The sequence below is a fragment of the Simochromis diagramma genome, unplaced genomic scaffold (genome assembly GCF_900408965.1).
Source record: "Simochromis diagramma unplaced genomic scaffold, fSimDia1.1 OVJJ01000321.1, whole genome shotgun sequence".
Lineage (NCBI taxonomy): Eukaryota > Metazoa > Chordata > Actinopteri > Cichliformes > Cichlidae > Simochromis > Simochromis diagramma.
Window position 1 is genome coordinate 14,504,841 of NW_024386772.1, and position 24,861 is coordinate 14,529,701.

Consider the following 24,861-nt stretch of genomic DNA (forward strand, 5'->3'; position numbering starts at 1 on the left):
CAGACTCTCGACATTTCCCCTCCTCCACTCGTGTGGATATCTATCCCAAAGTCCAACCCCCACGGTTTTCATTTCAGGAAGAAGCACATTTAACGTCGCATCCAGTGCGGCTGGCTCGATGCCTTTAACGTATCAACATTTACAAAACTATTTATAACACCTGTCTGCGAACCAGAAAGCGGTTTCTATGTAGTCTGCGGCCGCTCGGACCTCCCCAGCTGTCTATCCCGGTTTGAGACCAGAGAATATGGACTGGACAGTGAGCAGTCGGGCCCTGGTGTGGTGCATTTTAGCCCTGCTTTGCTACGCTGGTCTCCCACAAAAGGTAAGAGAGCTAGCTGGTTAAGCTAGCTAAACTTGGAGGACACTAACAGCAAAATTACAGTTTTAAACAAAACGTGGACAGATATTTTTCACTACACGGGTGTCACCGCAGGGAGCTAAAGTTGTGTCATTGAAGCCTCTGTTTGTGTGCTTCGTGTTGCCCCAACATTACAGAAGTGAGCTAACACAGATGTTAGCTACCTGGCTGAAAAGCTCTAAAATTGAACTTTACTGGCACCAAGTTTACATTTTCAGCGCTTCAGACCCGCTTCGCAAGCGAAAGAAGCAAACATGTTTACATTAACATTTTTGTTAAACAGCTGAGTTTTTGCGGAAAACGAGAAATTTTGTATTTACATGTTTAGACGTCTTCGTTTGCTTGTTTCAAAAACAGGATTTTTAAGTGTTTTTGTGGCTTGGTGATAAGTTAATACGCAGTATCTTTTACAAGCATCAGCACACATCCTGTCCCTTCACATCCACATCAGTAGCATCAGTAATCGCTGTAGTATATTTAAGCTGCAGAGGTGACAAGCCAGACACCACAATGTGATGGCTTGAATAAACATTCTCCAAACGCTGGAGACATTGATGAGATATTACAATTGCAAGCTCAGTTCAAGGTAATGAGAGGTGGCTACAGAAAATGTGCTCCCTCTGTTGTTGGTTTTCTTAAGCTCGAAGGATAACATTGTGCATAAATTAAGCCATCATGCAGAAACACCTGCACTCAGTAACTGCACGCAAGAGATGGATTATGTATGAATTACTACGTGTGCTAGTGATGTATTGGTATCAAATAACTTCTTCTTCTTTGCAAAAGAAATGGTTCTCACAAAAGCTTTGAAAAGCTGTAATTGGATCTGGGCGTTCTTTTAGTTCTGACCAAAACCCCTATGGCGACCCTCCCTATTATCCACAAACACCAATCCCATCCTCACCTATCCTGTATTGCGAACATCCTGTAAATGAGCCAGATCTCACAGTAAAAGGCTGGAGGCAGAGACCCTTCAGTACCCAGATACTAAACCACTTCAGCTAAACAGGAGATTAAACTAGCTTTATAATTCCCTATCATGTCTCAGGTTACTCTCTTAGCCTGTTAAGATGGTCTGTTGGTGTAGCGAGGGTGATGGATGATAGGCTATCTATAGATTCTGACTAACATGTGTCTGAGTGGTAGATATAAATTGGATATTTTCAGAGAATATATCTCTTTCCTTGTCACTGTTTTTAAGGTCAGCTGATTTTTTTTTGATTTTTATTTTTTCCATTGAGGGAAGGATGTCTCTGACTAAAAGCTTGCTAACTGTTTCAGCAAAACATAATATTTGTTTATAGATGCACTTTTTGTTTTTTCTAATGCCTCACTTTACACTCTGCAGGCTGTGTATAACAACACTATATTTAATACTTTTGTCCTCAGTTGTAGTTTACCCATTGCTCACAAGAACAGCATTTTATTTTCATCCTTATTTTTTCAGTATGGAGACAAGATTAAGGTTTGTTTTTAAAAGAAAATGGATAAAAGGCTGCGAGCTTACTCTGTCTTATCACAGGAGTGGATTGACTCCACTTTGACTGAGCGTGCCTGATCGTGGGCCAACATGTGACATATTCCACTTTGCAGCAAACGTATGGGGAGCATAGGTCCTTCAAACCTTCTTAGACCTGTCTTTGTTACACAGCTCCAGAGGAGAACCTTTATGTCTAGAGATATTACCTGGCTGTCCTTAATCCTAAAATACTAACGTCTGATGTTTTGTCACCCATGCGACTGTAGTCGGGTGATTTTCATTGTAGAGCCTTTTTTGTCATTTTATCAGATGTAGTATGTTCTTTTCTTGGTTCCTGTGTTGTTGGGTTTTTTTTTTTTTTTTTTTTTTGCTTCCTGCACAAAAGCAAGCTGCAAACACAGCTTATTGCTGCAGACAAGCTAATCGGTAGGACTGGCAGAGGTAATTTAGCAAGAAGTTAATTACCACGCGGAGGTAGTTTTTGACTGGTGAACTCTTAATGCCATTCACAAATGTTATTATTCCTCTTCTATTATTATTTATTTTCTAAAATTTATATTCACAGAACCCTCATCCCTCTTATGTATGTGATCCAAAAGCCCATGCTTCACAGCACAGCTTCTCTCAGGGTTTTTACTTAAGGGGGAAAGAAGCGAAATAATTTTCTGTTATACTTCACTGTCTTTATCAACCCTGCTTTATAAAGTCTTTATTGTTCTTTGGCTCCTTAATGCGCTTCTCTGTAATCACATAATCGCCTGAGAGGTCAGATAATAAAGGAAAATACTTGTCTGTCGCAGTAGCCTGTACTCAGACAGCCAAACACATGACTACATCTGCACACATGTTTTTATAGTCTCTCCATGGTCTGCTGCTCTAAATTATGAGCATGATGACGCTAAAACGAACAGGCCATGCTTTCTCTTAATACGCCAGGTATTTGAGGTGTGTATCAACCCAAACAGAGAGGCGAAATAGTTATCAGTATAACTCAGTCTGTTCCTAACCTCTTGTTGTACTGTACTTTGGTTGGCAGAAAGAATATGAGAACAAAAACAAACTGTTTTAACCCCTGTCTGTTGGTTGGTGATGTACTCCAGCATCTTATCAGACATGGAGGGTTGTGATGCATGTAACGTGCTATCAAAGTGCTTTGTTTACACTCAGCTGGAAAGCTGCCAGTTACAGCCAGTCCCGTGTTCAGGTTGGTCTGGCAAGCAACAGGCTGTGAAGCACCGTGACACTTCAGTGACTGCTAACAGGGATACCATAAGCATTGTAGTCTGTGTGCCTTTAAGCCATGCTGGGTCTCATTGCAGAAGGAAAAGAAAATCTTTAGAATAAGCCAATCGTTTTGGTTTCACCTCAGTCTTGTAGTATTATGTAACACTCTTGTGCAATAACTTCACATTTCTCTTTTAGAAAAAAGAATGAGGAAATGAGAGGGAGTGCACCAATATTTCACCATTAACTTATACAGCGCTTTATAACTCGCATGCTCAATCATGGCTAGCAGCCAGATGCTGTCTAGCAGATGTCCCTGAAGCTGAATATTGTATCCACCAGCTGATGAATATCAGTGTGCGTCCAAGACTAGGAGGCTAGCAGATGTTTGGAGAGTTATTTGTTTGCAAAACCAAGAGTGCTGGTAAAGGTTACAGGGGGCCTAAAACTGGATTAGTTATGATTTTTCTCATGAGTTCGGCACCCAGTGGGAACTGTCACAGATGCACATTGTTGACACAAATGCTTGTATAGGATAGGTGAGACTACAGCAGGGGTTTTGTAGGCAAATGTAGAAGGACACAGTTTCTTTATGTAGATAGTGTGAAACTTTCAGGGTTTGTTTGGCCTTGGTTTCTGCACAGACTATTAAAGCATGCTAGTGTCTTCCCATTTTTTGAGCAGAATGACTCACAGGAAAAAGAAGTGAGCGTTTTAACATGGTAAAATTTGGAGTTTAACTGTAATTTGGTGCTTTCCCACTAGTGTAGCCTGTATTACGTTTTCTATTCACTCTTAAAAGTGGGGAAATACACTCCTTTGTTTCTCCCCTCTCACTAGGGAGAGCCTCTTGTCTGTGCCAGATGGTAATCTTTGTGAAATGTAGAAGTAATTTAATTGAGTGCTGGTACACGAAGACAACACTTGAAACCTGGGTTGAAGAATATTTATGGTAGTCGTCATTAACAGAAAAGTGTTAAGACTCAAGGTTGATCTGGTGACCCCCTCTCAGCCTCGAGTCTGTCAGATCCTGTACTAATCCAAAGCAACCTGACATTCAACCACCCAGAAATTGCACTATGCATTGCTGTGTAATGACCTGCTATTGTATCTGACTGCCTTATAGTGCTGACACCACAGCCCGTAATCTGCCAGAGTAGCATCTGCTGTTTCCTCTGCATTTCCCAGCTTTGCCAGTCATTTTACAGTATATAACAGTCAGTCCTTCTCTCATTTCTATGTTGCAATAATTTCAGTTAAAGTCAGTCTTGAGTAACATTGTTATTAGCTGTTTAACTGTATTAATAATATTTGAAGCACACGGAAAGCTGAAAACAGTGTCATAATCAAGTAGTGGTTTTAGAGATGTAATTACAGACCAATACAGAGGTGTTAACTGTTAAATAAACTGTTGGATACACTGCTGTTTATATATATTTATTTATTCATTTATTTATCTATCTCATCAAATTATCACGGTAGAAGGACTGATCAGGTTGGGTTTGTGCATTTTTCTGTGGGGAGGCAAGCATGTCCACTGGAGTTTTTTCCTGCCAGAAACTGAAAGATGCCCACGACTTGGTTATCAAGAGTGGAGTTTCTAGCATTCCTTAGTGGGTGACTGGAGCACTCTTCACCCACAGTGTTGTTAATTCTGGCATAAGCCAAGTCATGGGGCTGGATTGCTTTGCCACTGTTATGGGTTTTGTGGGTTCAGTTGTTTTCCCTGCGCAGTCTTTCATTTTACTTTCTCTTTATTTTCTCTCTGTATGTACTTGTTTATCTCCTCCTTGTATACTGGCTATTTCTTTCATGTGCTGAACCCATGTCTGTTCTTGTGCCACATATTTCTGAGTAGGAGAAAAAGTTTGTGAAAGGATTAGGTGCCCGTATGGCTCGTCAGCCTACTAGTCATCTGTGCAGCGGGATGTTGAAGCACTCTTCTGAGTTAATCCATTGCGAAATCTGTTTTCAAGTAGAGTGACCAAAAAAATCCCTGAAGTCAATTTACGATTCCCTTTGTGCTCTTGGAGGCTTGGCTTACCTCTAGCTTTCATTTTATCTGGGATTATGGTATATAACGTTTATTTAGAAAAAAAAAAACCCAAAGAAAAGCTGAGCTGCTGCTGATAGAGGTTATACAGATAAAAAAAAAAGCTGCATAGGTGGTGAGTTAACAGTTCTGTATGATATCAGGCAGCGATGACCCTCAATGCTGCTGCAGACTCTGACACATCATCAGTGTCAGTGTGACATGCAGCTCTCTCCAGCCACAGCTTTCTGAGTGCACACAGCCCGACCACTTACAGTCACCATCTTTCTCCGCCTCCTCAGCCAGTGGGCACTGACCTCTGGTACTGCATCCTGTAGTGTGCACAATACAGCACTGGGAGATCAGTTCGACAGAAAGACAGGAGTCTGTATGTTTGACATCAGACATTTTGTGTTTTTAAATAGTACTATAAATATATATTCCACCCTAACTGACTCACCAACCCACACACAGCTCTGACTGATAAGTTCTGGCAGTTTTTGTCTGGCTGACGAGCACTTCAGCTACCACAATCAGTAGACAAGTAGACAAGCTTCAAACCTCATCATTTCTAGACAAATGGTCCGTTTTCATTTCTCATGCAAAGCAGACAAAATGTAGTCTAAAGTCGAGTTGCATACTTCGTGGCAGCACGACAGTAGATTAACTCAGCCAAAGGCCCAGTTTGATAACCTTTTCACTAAGTAACTTTGGCTGTGGTGGTGAAGATTGAATGGCAAGAAAAATGTTTTTATTTATTTGGTTTTTTTTGTTAAGATATTCTATCATTCTGTCCTTGATGAATTATGAAATCTGTGAATTGGTTCCAGAAAAGTGTTGCTGCCACTCTTAAAGACTTGATTGGGCATTAAGAGTAAGATTGCTGTACTGTGTTTGCATTCAAAAACTCATGGCGCATCCTGTGGTAGGCCCAATGCTGATTGGTTAAAAAGTTGTCTGGAACAGAAAAGCCAGCGGCCTTGGGGTTCATCGTGAATAATGCTACGTTCCGGTTATCTCAGAACTTGGGAATGACTGCACTCATGGGTTAGTGCATTCCAGACAGTGTGGGAAAAGCAAAAACATGATTTCTTGTAGGCTTTTTTTTTTTTTTTTTTTATCAAGGCAAAGGTATTCAGGTATTGATCGCAATACAGTATAATCCTTGTCCTGTTGCGCTGAAACACCACTACAGCCTGGCCAGTGCTCTGTATATGGCTTATTTAATGAGTCACAAATACAGAACAGTACTGATTTAAAGTTTTACAGTTTTAAGTTCAGGGTTGCCATGTTGGATTGTTAGCTCAGGGTTTCTGGGGGCTTCTTCGACTTTCCAAGCGGAAAATCAGTTCAGGAGGCTTTCTAGATTCAAACTTTGACTGGGAACTCGGAAATTCTGACTTCAGACTTTTTCTTGGAACGCACCACAACCATAAAAAAAATAATCAAAAACTGTATTAAAAACACAGGCATTGGGTGCAGAACAAACTTTCTATTATTTGTAACACCCGTTTTCTCTTTAGCTGTTTGTATGTTTTACCTTTGCGACTGGCTGAAGGACCAACAGCACAAACCGTTGTAGCCCACAGCCCACATGCTTGTGAAACTGGCTTGCAAAGTTTCCTTGGCTCCATGTGGGACCAATGTAAATGCATGAAAAAGCCATAAGGGCTTATCCAGTAACCTTCCCCCTGTCATCCACCCTGTCAGCTTCTTTCTTATTGCGTCTTCTGCTGTATTGATTTGAAGTTCATTGATTTTTATAAGGGTGGCAAACTCCCTGGGGCAAATGACTGCCATGCAAGTTCTAGCAAAGGCTAGTTATTGCAGGGTGATGATGAAAGCATCTTTTTGAAGGTGTAACATTTTCTTCCGTCTGATGCCTTCGTCTTGCAGTGTAAACAATTTCAACATTTTCCTAACGTTTGCTTCAGCCGTCTGTGCAGATAACCAGTGTCTGACTGCAAATGAGATTGCAGTTCTTTCCTAGTGTCGGATTATGATTATTTTATTTATTTTTTTAACTTTGCAAATGTGATAATTTTTATTTGCATCAACCATACATAACTTGTTGTATTAAGAGCTGTTTGTGTTTGTGCTCTTTGTAGGGGCTTTGCAGTGGCAGCACAGTGTCGCTTCCTGAAAGCCTGCTCTTTGTGTCCACCCTGGATGGAAACCTGCATGCTGTTAGCAAGAAATCAGGCTCTATTAAATGGACTCTAAAAGAAGGTAAGAGGAGAGGACTGGAGTCAGGTTTAGGTCTTTGTTTGTATTTTTCTCTGTTCAGCCCCATTAAAGCCCTGGGTTTTTTGGTTTTTTTTCCAAGCAGCCACAGGAAAAACAATGTATCCTGCTGCTTTTGAAAAAGAATAAAGAAAGTGTCAGAGAGGTGCCTCAAGCTCATTTTATTTATGTCATGTAAGCTGTTTTAGAAAACAACAATAAGACGTAAACTTAATAAAATAATTTGAAAAGAATGAGCTACAGACAACTATTCTTGTCATTTTGTTTCAGTTTAATTTTATTTTATTTATATAGCGAATCAGAACAGCAGTCGCCTCAAGGCGCTTAAATATTGTAGGGTAAAAGACTGTAATATTGGAGAGCCAATCAAATGACCACCTTTTATGCCAACACTTGGCAACAGTGGGAAGGAAAAACCCCTTTTAGCAGGAAGAAACCACAGGGATAGGCAGCAATCTGCCAGGACTGCTTGAGGGTGGGGGGAGGAAGATGGGACAAAAAACACAATATCCATGAATTGCACACTTCATAGATAATACTTGGCTTCCTTGTTAAACTGGCCTGTTGATTTGCAGTACTCCTTATGTGTTTTCTTTCCTCCTTTTATGAATGCAAGGTTGTGCACTTTGTCAACATATTAACACTAGGATTTAATTGTAACACTAAAATTTAATTGTAACATCACATTGAATATTAGGCAATATTTAAACCCAATTTATTAAAATGGTGTAATGCTGTCTAGGGCTTATTTATACTGGTAATGACTGTAACCATGTGAACAAACTAAAAGCAGTTAAAAGACATCTATACCTATGAATTATATTGTCAGAATAGTTATTGACAGGTGGTGTTTTCTAGGCTTGAATCCTATTTTCAGTCCCTACTTGAAGAGAGTCGTTTGAAAGGCTCCATTATGCATGAAAACTGGTTAATTATTAACTGAGAGAGGGGAAAATATAGCCTGTAATCAAGGTCGGAGTGGGCCGGGGTAAGCAACGTTGCTGTACTGCACATGCACCGTGTGCAGTGATTACCATGTTAATGTAGGAACTGTATGTTTGGGAGTTGTAGTAGATAAGATACACGAAGGGATACTTGGAAAACATTCAAGAGACATAATACGTGAGAAAGTTTCCCTGTTTTCTACATACATTTCTGATACTTTTCTGACATTTTTAAGATTGGTAAAAGTAGAGATGTGGGCCTGTAAGTCCGTCTGCTACCCCATTAATAATGAGAGGCAGAAGCTGCCTCCTCCGCATCATCTGTTTTTCTGGAACAACTACTGAATATAAATGTAACCAGTTTTGTTCCAGGCTTTGCACACACCTGTTGTTGTGCGTCTGTCAGGCAACTGTAATCCTGCATAACGAAAAGGAGGCAGGAGTCTTTTATCTAGACCAAGGCAGTACAAGTCAAGCCACATGCTTGCACGTGCACATGTCCCCTTACTGTTTGCTTATTACTCCGTGTTGGCTTTGTAAACATATACTTGTATTAAAGCCGGTCAGGGGGTAACATCCTTGTATGTAGCACAGAAAAATAAATTGTTTTCTCCACACCCTCTGTAACCACATTGAATGAATGCTCGTACTGTTCTTTAGCACCTCCATATAATCTGTGCTTACACCCTGCTATTGTTGACCCCTTTGGGTGCTTCCACAGAGATCAACTCCACCTGTTCCACACCCTGTATGTTCACAGTGTAAGGGAGGTGTGTGTTTAACCTGTTTAGATGGAGGCTTCACATTTTGACTGTCGTGTGTCAAGGAAGCACACTGGTATTTTAAAAGTCGTTGTAGTGGCTGGCCGTATTAGTGTTTTCTCTTTTTTTAAAAGGGATTTTCCCTTCTTTTAGGGAACTGCTTGTTTGTTTGTGATGAGAAAGTAACTGAAATGATGACAGCAGAAATGTTTCTTTGAAAATGAACCATCAATTTGTGTTTTAGTCAGATTAAATGATATGAATGCTTCTGTTTCATGTTCATATGAAACTAATTTTCACCTCTACTAAACAGCTTTCCACCAGATAGTCCAAATGATTGCATTAGTAGTAATACAAAGAGCTTGAAATATTTACTAAACTGGCAGAATTTCAGGTGGGAAATGCCCTGAAAGCTTCTTAATGCCTCTGTTTCCTTAGCAGGGCAGGAGTAAAAAAAAGATTCTGTTTGCAGGATGAGCTGAGGAAATTATCACAGTTGTAATTATTTCCAATAAAACAATCACATTTTGTGCCTTAACAGTTGGTGTTTACTTGTCTGATTTATTCACTGAAAGCTGTTTGTTGACATGACTGTTTGCCTTTGATGTTTGCCACGGGGGAATCCATGTTCATTTGGACTGTGTGTCCTCTGCGATTTTAATGTCATCAGTGCTCATGTCACCCTCTTACTCAACCGCTCCTGGCAGTGCTTTTCATTGTTGGTTGATATTCTTGTCACTCCTGACTAGCATCTTCTGGTCTCGCTTCACAGATCCAGTTCTTCAGGTCCCCACGCATGTAGCAGAGTAAGTATCTTTGTGTTCACACGCATCCTTGTGTATTGTGTTTAACTGTCAAAAGATGGATGCAAATAATCGTGGCAATCTGTTGAGCTCATCTTGAGCCATGATCCTGATGCCGTTTTTCTTCTTTGCACCAGGCCGGCCTTTCTGCCTGACCCAAATGATGGCAGCCTGTACTCTCTAGGCGGGAAGAACAACGAAGGCCTCACAGTAAGAGGAAACAAACTTATCACACACTATAATCTCTCCCCCCCCCTCTTTACTTCTCACTTCTCTGTTCAGGGGAAAAAGTATCTAAAAGTAATACTCTCTCATTTTAACTTGCAGTTGTGGGGATGCATAGATTCCATATATTATTTTAGGATTGCAGATTAATATTGTTTTCTAATGTTCATTCATTTTCCTTAAACAGAAATTACCCTTCACCATCCCTGAGTTGGTCCAAGCTTCTCCCTGTCGCAGTTCTGATGGAGTCCTTTACATGGGTAAGGTGCATTCATAAATAAAATGATTAGGACACTTTTGATTAAGCTCAGTGTTTTATTTTCCGTGGCTGTGTGCAGTCCATGTCCTGTGTATCACCTTGTCTAGCTGAGCTGGTGACGTTCTGGCCTCATATCACAGTGGTTTTCTTTTCCACTCAGCCTGCTGTCGTTGCCTCTGCTCTTTTGAATTTGCAACAGTTAGTAACCACAGCAGATTACCTTTTCTGTGCTATGTGTCATTGTTAAAAGAGAAGCGGCTGCCATTTGCCTCCCTGTGGTCATTATCAGTGAAGTATTTGCTTTCATTTAACTGACACTGCAGCCAGAAAAAGCATATTGGAGCTGATGAGTGTTACAAATTCTCACTACTTAAATTTGTTCATGTATGAATTTTTTGCAAAGTAGATTTTGCAGTTATCAGGGCCAAACAACCGTCCCTCTTTGTCTGCTTTCTGTCAATCAATCAAGCCATTTTCTGTTTTATGGCTTTTGTATTGATCTATAACTAGCAACGACTGGCATTGCTTCTACACCCTGCATTGACAAAGTAGGCGAGGCAAGGAGTCCGTAAGCTGCTTATTGAATTACAGAATGGGTGTTACCCATTTCTGTCAATCTTTAAATCCATATTGTTTTCCTTGGACAGTTTTCTTTACATGAGGCAAATATACGTTAGATGTTTTGCACTCTCTCCTGCTACACCTTTGTTTCCGTGTGACAAAACGAAGAGTAGGAAGTAAAATTGGAAAAGCCTCATGAGAAGGTGCCCTCTTTGAGGACGGACACACACAGTGGTAGTAAAATAAAGCAATAGTGAGAATTAAAGTGTCACGATTGGATACATAAAACCCCGCCTATGAATATGTAAATATGAAATGCAACAACAGGTTTGTAGGACGTGATTATGAAATCGCTTTTGCAAGGAGCAGTTTGAATGTTGAAATCTTGGTAAGTAATTGTGTTATGTGCTCACACACAGGTAAAAAGCAGGACTTGTGGTATGTGGTGGATCTGTTGACTGGTGAGAAACAGCAAACCCTGACCTCATCCTTTGCTGAGATGTTCTGCCCCTCTTCATCTCTTCTCTATCTGGGACGCACAGGTAAAAGCAAAACCAACCCAGCAACACGGTTAACTGACACAACAATAGTCTCTGTGGTTCATCCTGTTCAGTTGTTGATTTTAATCAACTAAGTTTATTTGTCTTGAATACTCTGGTAAGCCCAGACGGTTTGCAAACCATTGTTTGCCTCTTACTCATCCAATCTCCAACCTCGCCTGAAAGAGTGCTATCCCCTGATCTGCCCTTGCAGACTTTAATGTCTGGGTTAAACAGGATGTTATGGTCCAGCAGAGGTAGGCATTTTAGTGCTTGTCTGCCGACAGTGAGCTCTGTTGTGAGATGGGTGCAGTGCGCAAAATATGTAGTACAACCTGTCTGTGGGCCACTCTTTGCTTGTACTGTTGTTGGTCTGTGAGCCAGCAGGCTGAGAAGAGTAAAGTTACAACATAAAAAAAGCTGATGTGAAACAGTGTTAATAACAATGAAAAGTGTCACTGCAGTCACTGTCTATGCTTTTCATGCAGTTCTCCCATTCCTGGTGAGCTCTGCTGTTTCTCCCTGCTCTATTCCACCCCAATCCAAGCTGGAGGAGTGCAAATTAGTACGTCTGGGGGTGTGTGAAAACCCCCTCTCTCCCCTCCATCTGAATTTTATACACAGACGGGCACATTTGCAGGAGCATGAAAGCTTTAGCTCTAACTATAACTGCAGACATGGAACTAGAGTCCTGCAAATCTCATCCACCCATCCATCATCTCCTACTTATCTAGGACTTGGTTGTGGGGGTAGCAACCTAAGCAGAGAAGCCCACACCTCCCTCCCCCCAGTCACCACCTCTAGCTAAACCTGGAGAACATCTAGGCATCTCAGTGTGTGCGATTTTGATAACCGCCATTAATCCTGAACATGGTGTGAGGTCAAAACTTAATTTGTAAACGCAGCATATAAGCTGACTTTTCTTTCTTTACATTCCCATTGTTGCAGAGGAAGTTGAACACCGCTTGACATCTTTCTTACTACCTGAAATTGGTTAAAAAAAGGCTTTTTGTAGGTTACTTAAGAAATCTGTAAAATACTTTAAACTGCATCCCTGTCAAAAGTGGTCATCACAGCAGGCAGCTTAGCATATTTGATTTGTGAATATTTTCTTTTTGATTTGTATAAGCACAAAAATGTCTTCCTTTTGTGAACATATCCCTGCTGTTCATTTCTCTGTTAGAGTATACCATCACTATGTATGACACCAAGAGCAGAGAGCTGCGCTGGAATGCCACCTACTCCGACTACGCCTCCACCCTCCCTGACGATGACACCAAATACAGTAAGATCCTTGGAACGTCTGTGTGTTTTATAGCTTTAGTTTCCAACAGACTGACTATAACATGTCTGCTTTTTTCTTTTTTTGTCTTCCTCAGAGATGGCTCATTTTGTGTCCAATGGCGACGGCCTTGTGGTGACCGTGGACAGCGAATCTGGAGATGTCCAGTGGGTCCAGAACTATAACTCTCCGGTGGTGGCCATGTATATCTGGCAGCGCGAGGGCCTCCGCAAAGTGGCCCATACTAACGTGGCCGTGGAGACCCTACGTTACCTCACTTTCATGTCTGGAGAGGTCGGCCGCATCACGCAGTGGAAATACCCATTTCCTAAGGAGAAGAAGCCCAAGAACAAATTCATGTAAATGATGCTTTTGTGTGCTTCACTGCTAAAGTGGATATTGCATGCTGCTTCCTGGAGGTCAGAATTGTTTCTTTCTGAATACTGTTAGAGCCAAACTGATTCATTCAGTTTCTGGAAACAAGCATTGGCTAAGAGTTCTCTCAGGCATGTTTCAGCATTTTGTGTGAATCACACTAAGAGGGTGGAATCAAAATATACTTTTATTTATCCAGCCTTTGATTGCGTACTGTTTGAGTCGAGACATGCAATATCTAAGTGGCTGCCAGAAGGCCCGAGGCCTGTACTATGAAGCAATTTAAACATACCCAGAAGTGCAACTGTCCACTAATCAAAGAACTGGGTGTTGGATCTTCAGCTTGCCCTGATTTGTTACCAGCATGTAAATGTGCTTTGTAGTTAAAAAGACTTTTATGGGGCTTTGTTAGACTAAAAGTGTTACATAAATGCAGACCATTTACATCATCATTTACCAAAAGCAAAATGGCAATCACACAACGGTGGTTATCAACTCTGGAGGTCAACCCAGGTTTTCCAAATCTAGCTGCGAGCACGTCCACATAGTATCAGTGTTGGTCCCAGATAACCTGTTGCAACGGCTGAGCTGAACATTATTCACAAGAAAAACAAATCATCTGAAAAATGAGCAGTTTACAAATAACTGCCGTATCAGTGTGACATCATTAAGACAAGAGTAGATCTAGATAGTTTCAGCCTCATTCTTTCTGCTGCAACCCTGCTATTGTTAAACTCACGTTAAATATTTAGGGGCAAGTAAAGTAGAAATACAAAAATATAATTCAAATAGTATGCAGGCTTGTTTACTGTCTCAAGTACTTTGGTGCATTAACAGGTTGTGTAACGTCTTTACACTGACATAAAGGGGAGTTTCACTGACCCGGCTCACTTAAGATCAAAGTGTTCTGTATGTGGCCTTTGATGTAAAATGAGTTTGACATCCCTGGTTTAGACCATGATGTTCTATTTTCTACTTTTTTTAAAAAAAAGATAACTAATTGTTTGGCAATGATTTTACATGCACTGTTCTTTTAGCTTAAACACAACTTGCTCCAGAGCCGGTTAAATCTGCAGAGTAACTAACGTACCAAAGAAACAAGTGACCCGCCTCCAAATCCCTGAAAACCCAGGGTTATACCAGAAGCCTCCTCGCTAACCTAAAGGCCAATTCTGTATTACAAGCCTCTAGTTTCAGCTCTTGTTTCGCACTCTTGTATATTTTTACGTCTTGTATCAACACCTGCTGATGAAAAACATTCAACGGGTTTCAGTACCTAGATCCTCTGTGAAAGTTTCGCCTGTATAGAGAGGTGATTTCAGGGAACTTGTTTTTTTTTATTTTTTGGAAGTGGTTTTAAATTTTTCATGGTGTGTAGATTCTGTTGTTAGGTTGCTTTATTTTGACTCTGCTATTTGTTTTCCAGGGCTACTTTGTATGTGGGCAAATACTCGACCAGCCTGTATGCTTCTCCCTCCTTGGTGCACGATGGAGTCACTGTGGTGGTGAGTGATGGCCGCATTTCTGTGTTCATTTCAGTAAAACATAAGTTGTGCATGACAGAGCAAAACATCAGTCAACCATCCTAACAGGTGATCTCTCTGTGTCAGGGTTTTTTAATCTGTCTTCATTGTAGTGAGTGGTTTTTTGGAAGGAATGTTAAAAAGCTTGTGTGGGTACATCATGCCCATGTTTTGTCTTAGCTTGCCTCAGCTCAGGTCATTTTGACTCACAGGCCTTGACTCCGTAACATTACTGTACTCTTGGGCTTACACAAGAAGCCCATGAGGAATCTGCTTGATTACTCTGACTCGCTTAAATGTTTGTATTTGTGTTTGTGTATGTTTAGCCTCGTGGCAGCACATTCCCCATGCTGGAGGGCCCGGATAGCCAGGAGTCGGAAGAAGACAAGGAGTGTGTCATCACACCCAGCACCAGCGTGAAGTTCAACGCTGCGCTCCGTGAGCGGAACCAGGTCAACTTTATGAGGAACTACCTGCTTCTTATAGGTACTACGCCAGTATAGAAACCAGACAGTAATATTAGGTCTAACCTACTAGCTTGTTTTCTTTTCTTTTCTTGATGCAATCAGGAAGCGGGTATCACACCTTTTGTTTATGTGCTAAGGCGTGTAAGCTGGTGGGTTTTGCACACAGGTTTCACACAGTTCAGGACCTTAAATGATCCCGTGTTCTTTCAGTGAAGATTTTGAGCCGACACTGCCCTCTGCTGGATACATTGTGGACCCACTATAGGCTTTTCTTTGCATTGAAACACAGGCAGAAAATTATAACAGTTGAAATTGGTTTCTAGGTGAATGTTCATGAGTTTCCTAATGATAATGATGACAGTAGTGATATTTTAAAAATGTTCTTTGTTTATCAGGTCATCATGAGACTCCTCCAGAAGCTCACACTAAGATTCTTGAAAAATTCCCCGACAGCTTCCCACGCCATCAAGCTAACGTCATCCCACCAACGACTGACAAGAAAGTAGAGGAGGTTTGTCAGTGTGTCACCCATTAGTTATTTTAAGGTTTTATGCAGAATTTTAATAAATGTACTCTTGCTTTTCTACCCTTTTCCTAATTTTTGTGTCTCTTTGCCTTCATGTAGAAGGTTAATGACAGCGGTATGGATGATGGGCCCCCTTCAGCTGTCCCTGAGACGTCTATCCAAGAACCTGGGACTGGTGGCCGCGCTGTGCGCCCAGAGGCCCCGGTGGATTCGATGCTTAAAGACATGGCTACCATCATCTTCTCCACATTCCTCCTGGCTGGCTGGGTTGCCTTTGTGATTACATACCCCAAAGTAAGTCAGTTACAGCCTTCCATTGAGCTGTTGATCATTTAAGATTAACTGTGAGGTTTAAAAAAACTGTTATGAAAGAAGTAGGAAGAAAAACCTAAAGTATTTCAAGTTGATTAGCGATAAAGCATTGTATTAGTTTTTAATAAATTATGGTAATACATAATTAATATTTCCCATTTCTAACTAGTTCAAGTGGAGCTACTGTTAACTGTTTTATATAAAATGAGGTTATAGAATAGAGGAAATGGAGCCTGATCAGTTTGTTTTTTGGGTATGATCACACTTTTAAAGATTTAATTTTAGCTTTTGCATCTCTCAGGACTTCTCAGAACTTCTAAAATTGTGCACTGGCTTTTCAAACATTAATTTCTGAGAAATATTATAGATGATTTTAGAGAATTTGTTAATCTCTAGATTGCTACTAAATTGCTTTTCACCCTGGGTTCAAAACCAGAATGAACAGTTATTGTCACCTAAAATAGTTGCTAGGTGACAACACACATTTACACTTAACTGCTGTGTTCACATCACTCACAGCTACCAATCAGTTGACATAGAGCGTTAACACATTATTTGTCTTCTAACAGAGTATGCACAAGCAGCAGCAGCTGCAGCACCAGGAGTTCCAGAGACAGATGGAGGAGAGGTTGGAGATGCTGCAGAGGCAGCAGCCTTTTCCACCTGCAGAAGTAGGCATGGGTTTGACTCTAGAGAGCGACTACCTGGAGGTGGCACGCACTCGCTCCGAATGCTCAGACCACAGCAGCCCCAATGTCACCCCTCGTGCCTCCAACCACTCCAACTTGTCTGTGTCTGAGCTGGGGAGCTCAGCCAATGAGCACGAAGATGGAGGTAACGACTGGAAAATTGCAGCCACACTTGTTCAGCACTTTAATGGTTTAATCTAGCTTTCACTGACCAACAATTGTATGATCAGAGGCAGACTCCAGTGTTGTCAGAGTGGGGAACATAACTTTCCATCCCAAAGAGGTCCTGGGACATGGTGCTGAGGGGACTATTGTGTACAAGTAAGTTAACCAGCTAGTGGTTATTCACAGTGGTGGTTTTTTAAACTGTAAAATGCTGATGACCAATGTTGTATTTTTACCATTTCTCCACTAGGGGTCAGTTTGACAACCGTCCAGTTGCAGTGAAGAGGATTCTCCCAGAGTGCTTCAGCTTTGCAGACCGAGAAGTTCAGCTGCTGAGGGAGTCTGATGAGCATCCAAACGTCATCCGCTACTTCTGCACGGAGAGGGACCGTCAGTTCCAGTACATCGCCATTGAGCTGTGCGCTGCCTCCCTTCAGGAGGTAATCACTGACTTTTTTGGGAGTATGGAGAAGCTGATTTTAGGTTTCCTTAAAAGTGCCTTACTCCTGTGTCATTTGCATGTAGTTGTCTGAATTTAAGTCTAGCACAGGATGGTTTTCATTGTCACTTTCTCACAACAAGCACAATAAAGGACTTCCTATGTTAAAAATAATGTCGCAAAAAGTGTCAACTTTTCACAAAACTCTTATAAGTCTCTGATTGTGCTAATGGCTGTCCTTCATCTCTCTAGTATGTGGAACGAAAGGATTTCAATCGTCATGGACTTGAGCCTGTTATGCTTCTCCAGCAGACCATGTCTGGACTGGCCCATCTGCACTCCCTCAACATTGGTATCCATCACTGAATACAAAATAGTGTTCATGTTTACATTGTCATTAAGTTTTTTGTGTGCCTAAACAACTCTTTCTGTCTTTTTCTTTTTGTCCTCGTATTTTTTTTCTCCAGTCCACAGAGACCTGAAACCTCACAATATTCTAGTGTCCATGCCCAATGCACACGGTCGGGTCCGCGCCATGATTTCAGACTTCGGCCTGTGTAAGAAGCTCGCAGTGGGCCGCCACAGTTTCAGTAGGAGGTCTGGGGTGCCCGGCACTGAAGGCTGGATCGCTCCAGAGGTCCTCAGCGAGGACTGCAAAGACAACCCGGTGAGTTGGTGGTAATTCTGCAGCTCTGTAATTATTACTGCAAGGTCAACTCTTACTGTCTCTATTGAGGAAATAAAACTTCCAACCGATGCAAGTTTAGCTAATACTTGATATTTGAAGTGGATGCTTTTGAGAGTAAGATGAAAAAAATTTCAAAGGATTGCAGAGCCCAATCCAGGATCAATAACAATAATACTAATATATATGTTGCAACAATGCTTTTAAATTGGTGTTAGCCTACATGCTGGATAATTTGTGTAAACAGAAGAAACCTTGTTAATGATGATGATGTTGGTGGTTATGGTTCTGTTTCATTATATACACAGCTGTGACCTCCTCTTTTCTTCCTCTCTGTCCCTTGTAGACCTGCGCAGTTGATATTTTCTCTGCTGGTTGTGTCTTCTACTACGTTGTGTCCCAGGGAAGCCATCCTTTTGGCAAATCACTGCAGAGGCAAGCAAACATCCTACTGGGCTCGTACAGCCTGGACCATCTGCAGAATGACAAACATGGTGAGGATTCCGCTTCTGGTTTTGGTAAAAGTAATGCAGGTTAAGTCAGATGATTGTGTTGTTTGAGGACTTTGGGGTTTCTCATTTTAAGGCAAATTAATTTAAACCTTTGAAGATTTTCCCAGTGTGTCCACATAGTCCTCTCAGTCATGGAAAGGTTTCTTTAAACAGCACATCCTGATGGACTTCAGACCCGCAGACAAGAACTGGTTCATTCGGACGAGAAAAAACAAACAGATACAAACTTGACAACATAGCCGAAACATATCACTGAAAGTAAAAAGAAATACACGTCTAAGGAGATTCATATTCAAATTTTGGACAAAACAGAAAGTTAGAAAGAGGAGCAAAAGATGCAATATTTAAGCCACATAAGTGTCTTTGAAAAGAGTTGTTGTTGTTGTTGTTGTTGTTTTGTTTCTTGTGTGTGTGTCTTTGTAATTGTATGTGTTAAGAGGTGTGGCACATTGTCAGAACTGCTATGTTTATGTCTTGCCAGGTGACATTGTAGCCAGAAATCTAATAGAGCAGATGCTGAGCATGGATCCCCACCGGAGGCCTTCGGCTGAAAGCGTTCTTAAGCACCCTTTCTTCTGGAGCCTGGAGAAGGAGCTGCAGTTCTTTCAGGTTACTCTTGTTTTTACCCTACCTGGTAAATTTCACTGCATGTTGTAAAAACGACTCCTCTGACACTGTTCCTGATGTGGTGTAAACCTTGCCAGTATACAGTGGTACTGCAGACTAGTCTGTGTATAGACCCTGAACTTCCTTAAAATGTTCTAAATGGTGTAGAGCACATGTGTCAAACTCAAGGCCCGCGGGCCACATCTGGCCTGGCGGACATTTATATCCGGCCCGCGAGATCATTTTATATAGATTTATTATTATTGTTATGCATGGCCCGGTGATGTAAGGCGCTAATAACACCCAAACTACAGATCCCATAATGCAGCGCTGCAGCCTCCTTGCTGAATGCTAGGCTAGCTGGGAACATTCCCGCGTCAATCAAGTCAAACTTCTGTTATTGTGAAGCTAGCTGCTCACAATGGTGGAGAGAAAAGTTGATTCTGAAAACAGAGCCTTTCAGCACCGGTGGGAGGCTGAATATATGTTTACAGACATTGCCGGCAAACCCGTGTGTCTTATTAGTGCAGCTAATGTGGCTGTAATTAAGAAATTTAATTTAAGACGGCACTACGAGACAAAACATCAGGATAAGCTGAAAAACCTAAATGCAGAAACTACAGAAAGTAGAAGAGCTAAAGAAGAATCTGACATTTCAGCAGACGTTTGTCACCAGAGCAAAATCACAAAGTGAAGCTGTTGTGAAAGCAAGTTTTATTGTAGCAGAGGAGACAGCCAAATCAGCGCGGTACCACTCTGAAGAGCTGCATGATGAAGGTGTGCAACGTCTTGTGTCCAGACAAAACGCAGATTTTGGCAAATGTGAGCCTGAGCAGAGATTTATGTCAGAGTGTAACCGACACAAAACTGCCCTGAGACAAACTTGTTGGACTTACAAAAGATGGAGCGCCGGTGTTGTGCGGTGAAAAAAGCGGACTAGTCAGCAGGATGCGAGTACAGATGCAGGAGAACTGTACCGGTGAGTTAACAACATATCACTGCATCACACACCAGGAAAGGCTGTGTGGTAAAGTCCTAAAATGGAGCATGTAATGATCACCGTGATGCAAACCGTAAATTTGATCCAAACTAAAGGTTTAAATCACCGTCAATTTCAGTCTTTTATGTGGGAAATAGATTCAGTTTGCCGACATTCCTTATCATACAGAGGTCCGTTGGCTGAGTTGGGGAAAAATTCTCAATAGTTTTGGAGCTCAGCAAGGAAATCTATCAGTTCATGGACATGGCATGTATGATGCGGTGAAGCTGTCACAAATGCACCAGTCACCAGCATCAGTGCAACAGTGTTCCCAAATGCACACTTTGCTGATAAACTGAGCGCACGGCACTTTGGTGACTTTGAAGCACAAAAAGAGAATTTACAGTTGAAACTGCACCTGTGTAGATTCAGATGGAGCTGCATTCTAATGGGACACTCGAGGGAAAGTATGACCCACAGGGTTTATTAGTTCCATTCCTGAAGCAATGCCCAGCTCCGTCTACATGCGGCTCGAACCTTGTGTATGTTTTCATTTATTTTTTCTGGTTTTGGCAGCATGTTCATATTTCTAACTTGCATAATTTTGACAGGATATATTTTTATAAAAATATTTAAAGTTAAAGTTTATTTTTTTAAGTTTATTCTGGAATTGTATACCCGTCTGTTTTTATTCATATTTATGTTTAAAAAACATTGTTTTAGTGTGTTCAATAAATGTTTATCTTGTCTGGCGACCTAAAGTGTGCCTTGAGGTTTGGCCCCCTGTGCAATTGAGTTTGACACCCCTGGTGTAGAGTATGTTCAGCTTCCCTTTTTAATAATAAGCTTCTGTATAAATTTAAAAACAAGTGCTTTTGATTACTGGGATATTAATTTCTACAATACATTTTTTATTTAAATAATACAATAATATTGTCATTGAGAACAACACTCCAGACTGCCTGCCATATTATATTCACCGGGTGTTTTTTTTTTTTTTTTTTTTTGTTTTGTTTTGTTTTTGGTTGTTTTCAGGATGTGAGTGACAGGATAGAAAAGGAACCGCTGGACGGACCAATTGTGAGACAGCTGGAGAGAGGGGGGAGGGCTGTTGTCAAGGGTGACTGGAGAGAGCACATCACAGTGCCACTGCAGACCGGTATGAGACTGACTGTGCACAAACTCCTGGAGCCTCTTTTTGTAAAACGTTCTTCTTGTTTGTTGTGTGAAATTAGACTTGACAGTATGACACGTTACACAGTGACACTTGTACTAGTTCATCTTACAGCTTGTTTAAGTGCCTCACTGTATGTTCAGTTGCATGCAGCATCCTGCTGCCAGAAAACATTTGAGCATGTGGTTAATTAAGCATGCTACTTCCTGTCAACAGCGCCATTTGACCCAGTATCACAACAACAGATTCTTCATGGACTCTGCGCTCATTTTTATTGACTTATAAAACATTTGGAACAGATATTAATGATTAATCCAGAGATGATGTAGATAACAAAGGATTCACATTTAATAAAGACGAAATGGTACACATACCTTTCTACATGTTTTTAAATACAAGAGACACTTGGAACCATGCTCAGTTCAAGCTACAGCTTCACTAGTTTCAGGACTTCCTTTGTACTGATTCTGTGTTTAGAATTCATTTTTATGATCGATGTCTGAGCTCTGAGTTTTCCTTGTGTGGCAGATCTGAGGAAGTTTCGCTCCTATAAGGGCGGGTCAGTCAGAGACCTGCTGCGTGCAATGAGAAACAAGGTAAGAGTTTTTCCTTTATAACAAACAGCTTTGTGCTAAAGTGAGCCTGTTTTGCTACCGTCACATTCATGGCTGACCTTACTTCAACAGAAACACCATTATCGAGAGTTACCCGCTGAGGTCCAGGAGACTCTGGGCTCCATCCCCGATGACTTTGTCTCCTATTTCACCTCCCGCTTTCCCCACCTACTGATGCACACCTACTTGGCCATGCGGACCTGCGCGCCTGAGAGACCATTCCTGCCTTACTACTGCTCTGCAGAACAGCTTGCTAAGACACAGGCCCAGTTAGCTCACCATGGGCCGCAAAGACATAATGAGCCATGCACTCAACACCTGCCAACACACACATCCACAGCTTCCTCACAACCCCAGGAGTCTACGCATTCGTCACTGCCGGAGCAGGTGTGTCACACAGCAGCTGCTGAATCAGTGCCCTCATCAGCACCGGAGCCCATATTGTCACATATCCCGGTTCAGACAGTGCAGCCGGCAGAGCCAGCACCGTCCACACAGACTGACTCACACAGTCAGACCTCAGAATCAACTCTCAGGCAAAGAGAATCCAATCAGCCTGAGGTGACCCCACTGACAAATCCTCCTATACTGGACAACAAACCAGTGTGAACTAGACTAGAGCCAGGTGGATCCAGCTCAGATGGGAGCATTGCCTTAAAGTGTGAGGGAGACAAAAGGAAAGGTTGGACTCCTGGTTGTGGCTGTGCTGTGAGTCGGTGAGGACCAGGCCTGCAGCGCCTGGGATTCACCGCCAGACGCGGCCGCTGCATCCTGCATTAAGTGCCTTCTGCTAACCTGCATTAAAATGATCCCCAGCACGAGACTGTCCACGAGCCACCCTGAGAAATCCAGCAGGTGTTGGATGTTCTATTGTAGCCAAACTGAGTGAAGAAAGCTTTTAATTTTATTACGGCATGTCCAAAAAGGTGTATCTGGTCTCCAGTGTGGGGAAACGGGTCCAGATGTTGTTGAACACTTGGGTAGTTTTATTGTGCAATGTTGTGTACGTCTTGGTGAGCCTGTTCTCTGCACAGATACTGTATGTATATTTTTGTACAGACCAGTTCAGAATTTGGATCATTGATGATAAATCACTTGATGTGGCCGTTGTGCCTTTTTTTCCCCCTTTTTCCCCTTTTTAATATCACTGTGCTGTATGTGTACAGATGTTTTAAAATTGACTATGCTAAATGTGCTTGATTCCAGTTAATGCTGCTGCTAGACTGCTTCTCTTTTGTCAATCAAGACTATTGAGCTGACTCATTAAGAGTGGGCTCCTCCAAAGGGTGTTCAGAGTGACGTCTGGATACAGTGGGGTTTTTGTAATCCTCCTCTTTATAGAGTCAAATTAGGAGTTTGGAAGTCAGGCTGCAAATTGCTTGTGTAATAACTTTTTCAGGGGTGTCAAAGTGAAGTTAATGACTTGCACATTAAATTCTATTGTTTTTATACTGATATTTTGTGTGTTTTGAGTGTGCTGCATGCCACAGTTTTGTAAGGTCTGTCATATTTGTCTACAAACTGTAAGTTTAACAGTTTCACCTGCTGTTGCTTCAGGCAGCTGGTGTTGTCTGACTTAGCAACAGAAACTATTAACTCTGAACCTCCTCTGGCATTATTATCAGCACAAAAACTGTGTGCCAGGAACTTAATGGCATGAGTTTCCATGACTAGCAATAACATGTAGGTGCCCCACGACCTTTGTCCATGTAGTGTATCTCAAAGGTTGGAAACAAAAGCCAGAAGTACCTGATGTTACCTTTCTAAGATGCTTCATGTAGTGTTCAGGGTATGAATGATTTGATGGCCTTAAAGTACAGAAGATGTAAATATTATTTTGGGTTGCTGTGCTTATACTACTACCACTGGAAAGGTTCACCTGTTTTTGCCTAATTTCTGAATTAACCATCAGAAATAACACAAGCCAAACCTGCAGGTATGACAAAGATGTGGGGCCTGCACTACTTTTATGATCCTTTAATGTGTAATCATAGACATAGAATCTACCATCAACAAAGGTACAAAGAATTAACTCAAACAGTGAGCTGTCAGTAATTTTCATTAATAGCAAATGGTTGATTTTACCTAATTCAGTGAATCCTGAGTTTAAAAAAAAAAAAAAAAAAAAAACAGTAAAAACATCAAATCATGTACACCTTTTAGCTTTCTGAGCTTTCAGTGTCAGCATTGTACTCATAAAGACCTTCAACATCAACATAATTCAAAATGATCAATTTCCAGTAATGGAATACAATCCCTCTCACAATGTCTAATAAAAATAAAATTTGTTTCCTGGAGCCTGGAGGTTTTTTGAGACCCAAGTAGTTCAACTGCTTCCTTTGGCAAGTCCAAATCTAATTTTGGATCAAGTCATTAAATTCTGGCTGAGTGAATAACTGGGGAGCAGATGAGCTACTGGATTTGGATGTGTAGTGAAGTATCCACAGTCGAAGGAAATTATATCTGGATCATGTTTGCAATTGCCACTTCTGGAAAAAAAAAAAAAAAAAAAAAAAAAGTGATATAATGGAGCAAAACTTATAAAATATTTTTTGAAGCCACCAACACAAAATTAGTAAAGACAAGGTGTTGGATTTCATGCTGTAAATATGATGCAGGGCAGTGTTATTTATAGCAGCTGCCCTGTAAACACATTCTTGCACATATGCAGTGGATATTCACCCTGGTTACTTATGAAAACAACTTGGTCTCTTTGCAAAGCATAAAATACACAAATCCTGTTTATCGTAATGATGTGGATATTATTACTAGGCTTTAGTAATAACTCAGTTTTTTTTTTTTTTTTTTTTTTTTTTTAAACACGTTTAAGGTAATTTGCTAGTGTATAGTTTTTAATGTTTAACTGACATGAGCTGTTTTGGTTACTTTTCTCAGGCTGCTGGTGCTGTACTAGACAGACAGCCTCTCCTTGGTTGAAGCTAAGGTGTGGCTCGAATGGTTTACTTATTATGGTGACATTATTTGTACTGCTCAGGTCAAATCAATCCAATGTCACTTCTTTTAGCTTCTTGTGTTCTAAGTTTTAATGTTGACAGTGGTTTGGCCACAACTTAAGGCTG

At 41.2% G+C, this 24,861-nt stretch overlaps 1 protein-coding gene across 2 annotated transcripts; it reads left to right on the forward strand.

The window, feature by feature from the left end:
• Positions 1-56: 56 nt before the first annotated feature.
• On the forward strand, positions 57-23,238 carry LOC120745986 (serine/threonine-protein kinase/endoribonuclease IRE1-like). 2 transcript variants are annotated; one of them, XM_040051220.1, is made up of 22 exons: positions 57-325; positions 7,206-7,326; positions 9,819-9,852; positions 9,987-10,059; positions 10,262-10,334; positions 11,314-11,436; positions 12,617-12,718; positions 12,813-13,074; positions 14,517-14,595; positions 14,940-15,099; positions 15,476-15,591; positions 15,706-15,900; positions 16,488-16,752; positions 16,838-16,928; positions 17,023-17,212; positions 17,464-17,563; positions 17,679-17,878; positions 18,243-18,390; positions 18,890-19,017; positions 21,029-21,152; positions 21,696-21,763; positions 21,854-23,238. In XM_040051220.1, the coding sequence occupies exons 1-22, from the start codon at positions 248-250 to the stop codon at positions 22,388-22,390; spliced, it is 3,267 nt and encodes a 1,088-aa protein (XP_039907154.1). In that variant the 5' UTR covers positions 57-247; the 3' UTR covers positions 22,391-23,238. The 2 variants fall into 2 exon arrangements, with proteins under 2 accessions (XP_039907154.1, XP_039907158.1); XM_040051224.1 differs by lacking the exon at positions 57-325 and having other exon boundaries at positions 7,208-7,326; positions 9,796-9,852.
• Positions 23,239-24,861: the final 1,623 nt, after the last annotated feature.

Coding starts and splice junctions, on each gene's coding strand:
- LOC120745986 (XM_040051220.1), top strand. CDS start 248: ATGGACTGGACAGTGAGCAGTCGGGCCCTGGTGTGGTGCATTTTAGCC. Junction 14,596..14,939: donor ACGATGGAGTCACTGTGGTG/GTGAGTGATGGC, acceptor GTGTATGTTTAG/CCTCGTGGCAGCACATTCCC. Junction 17,879..18,242: donor AGGACTGCAAAGACAACCCG/GTGAGTTGGTGG, acceptor TGTCCCTTGTAG/ACCTGCGCAGTTGATATTTT.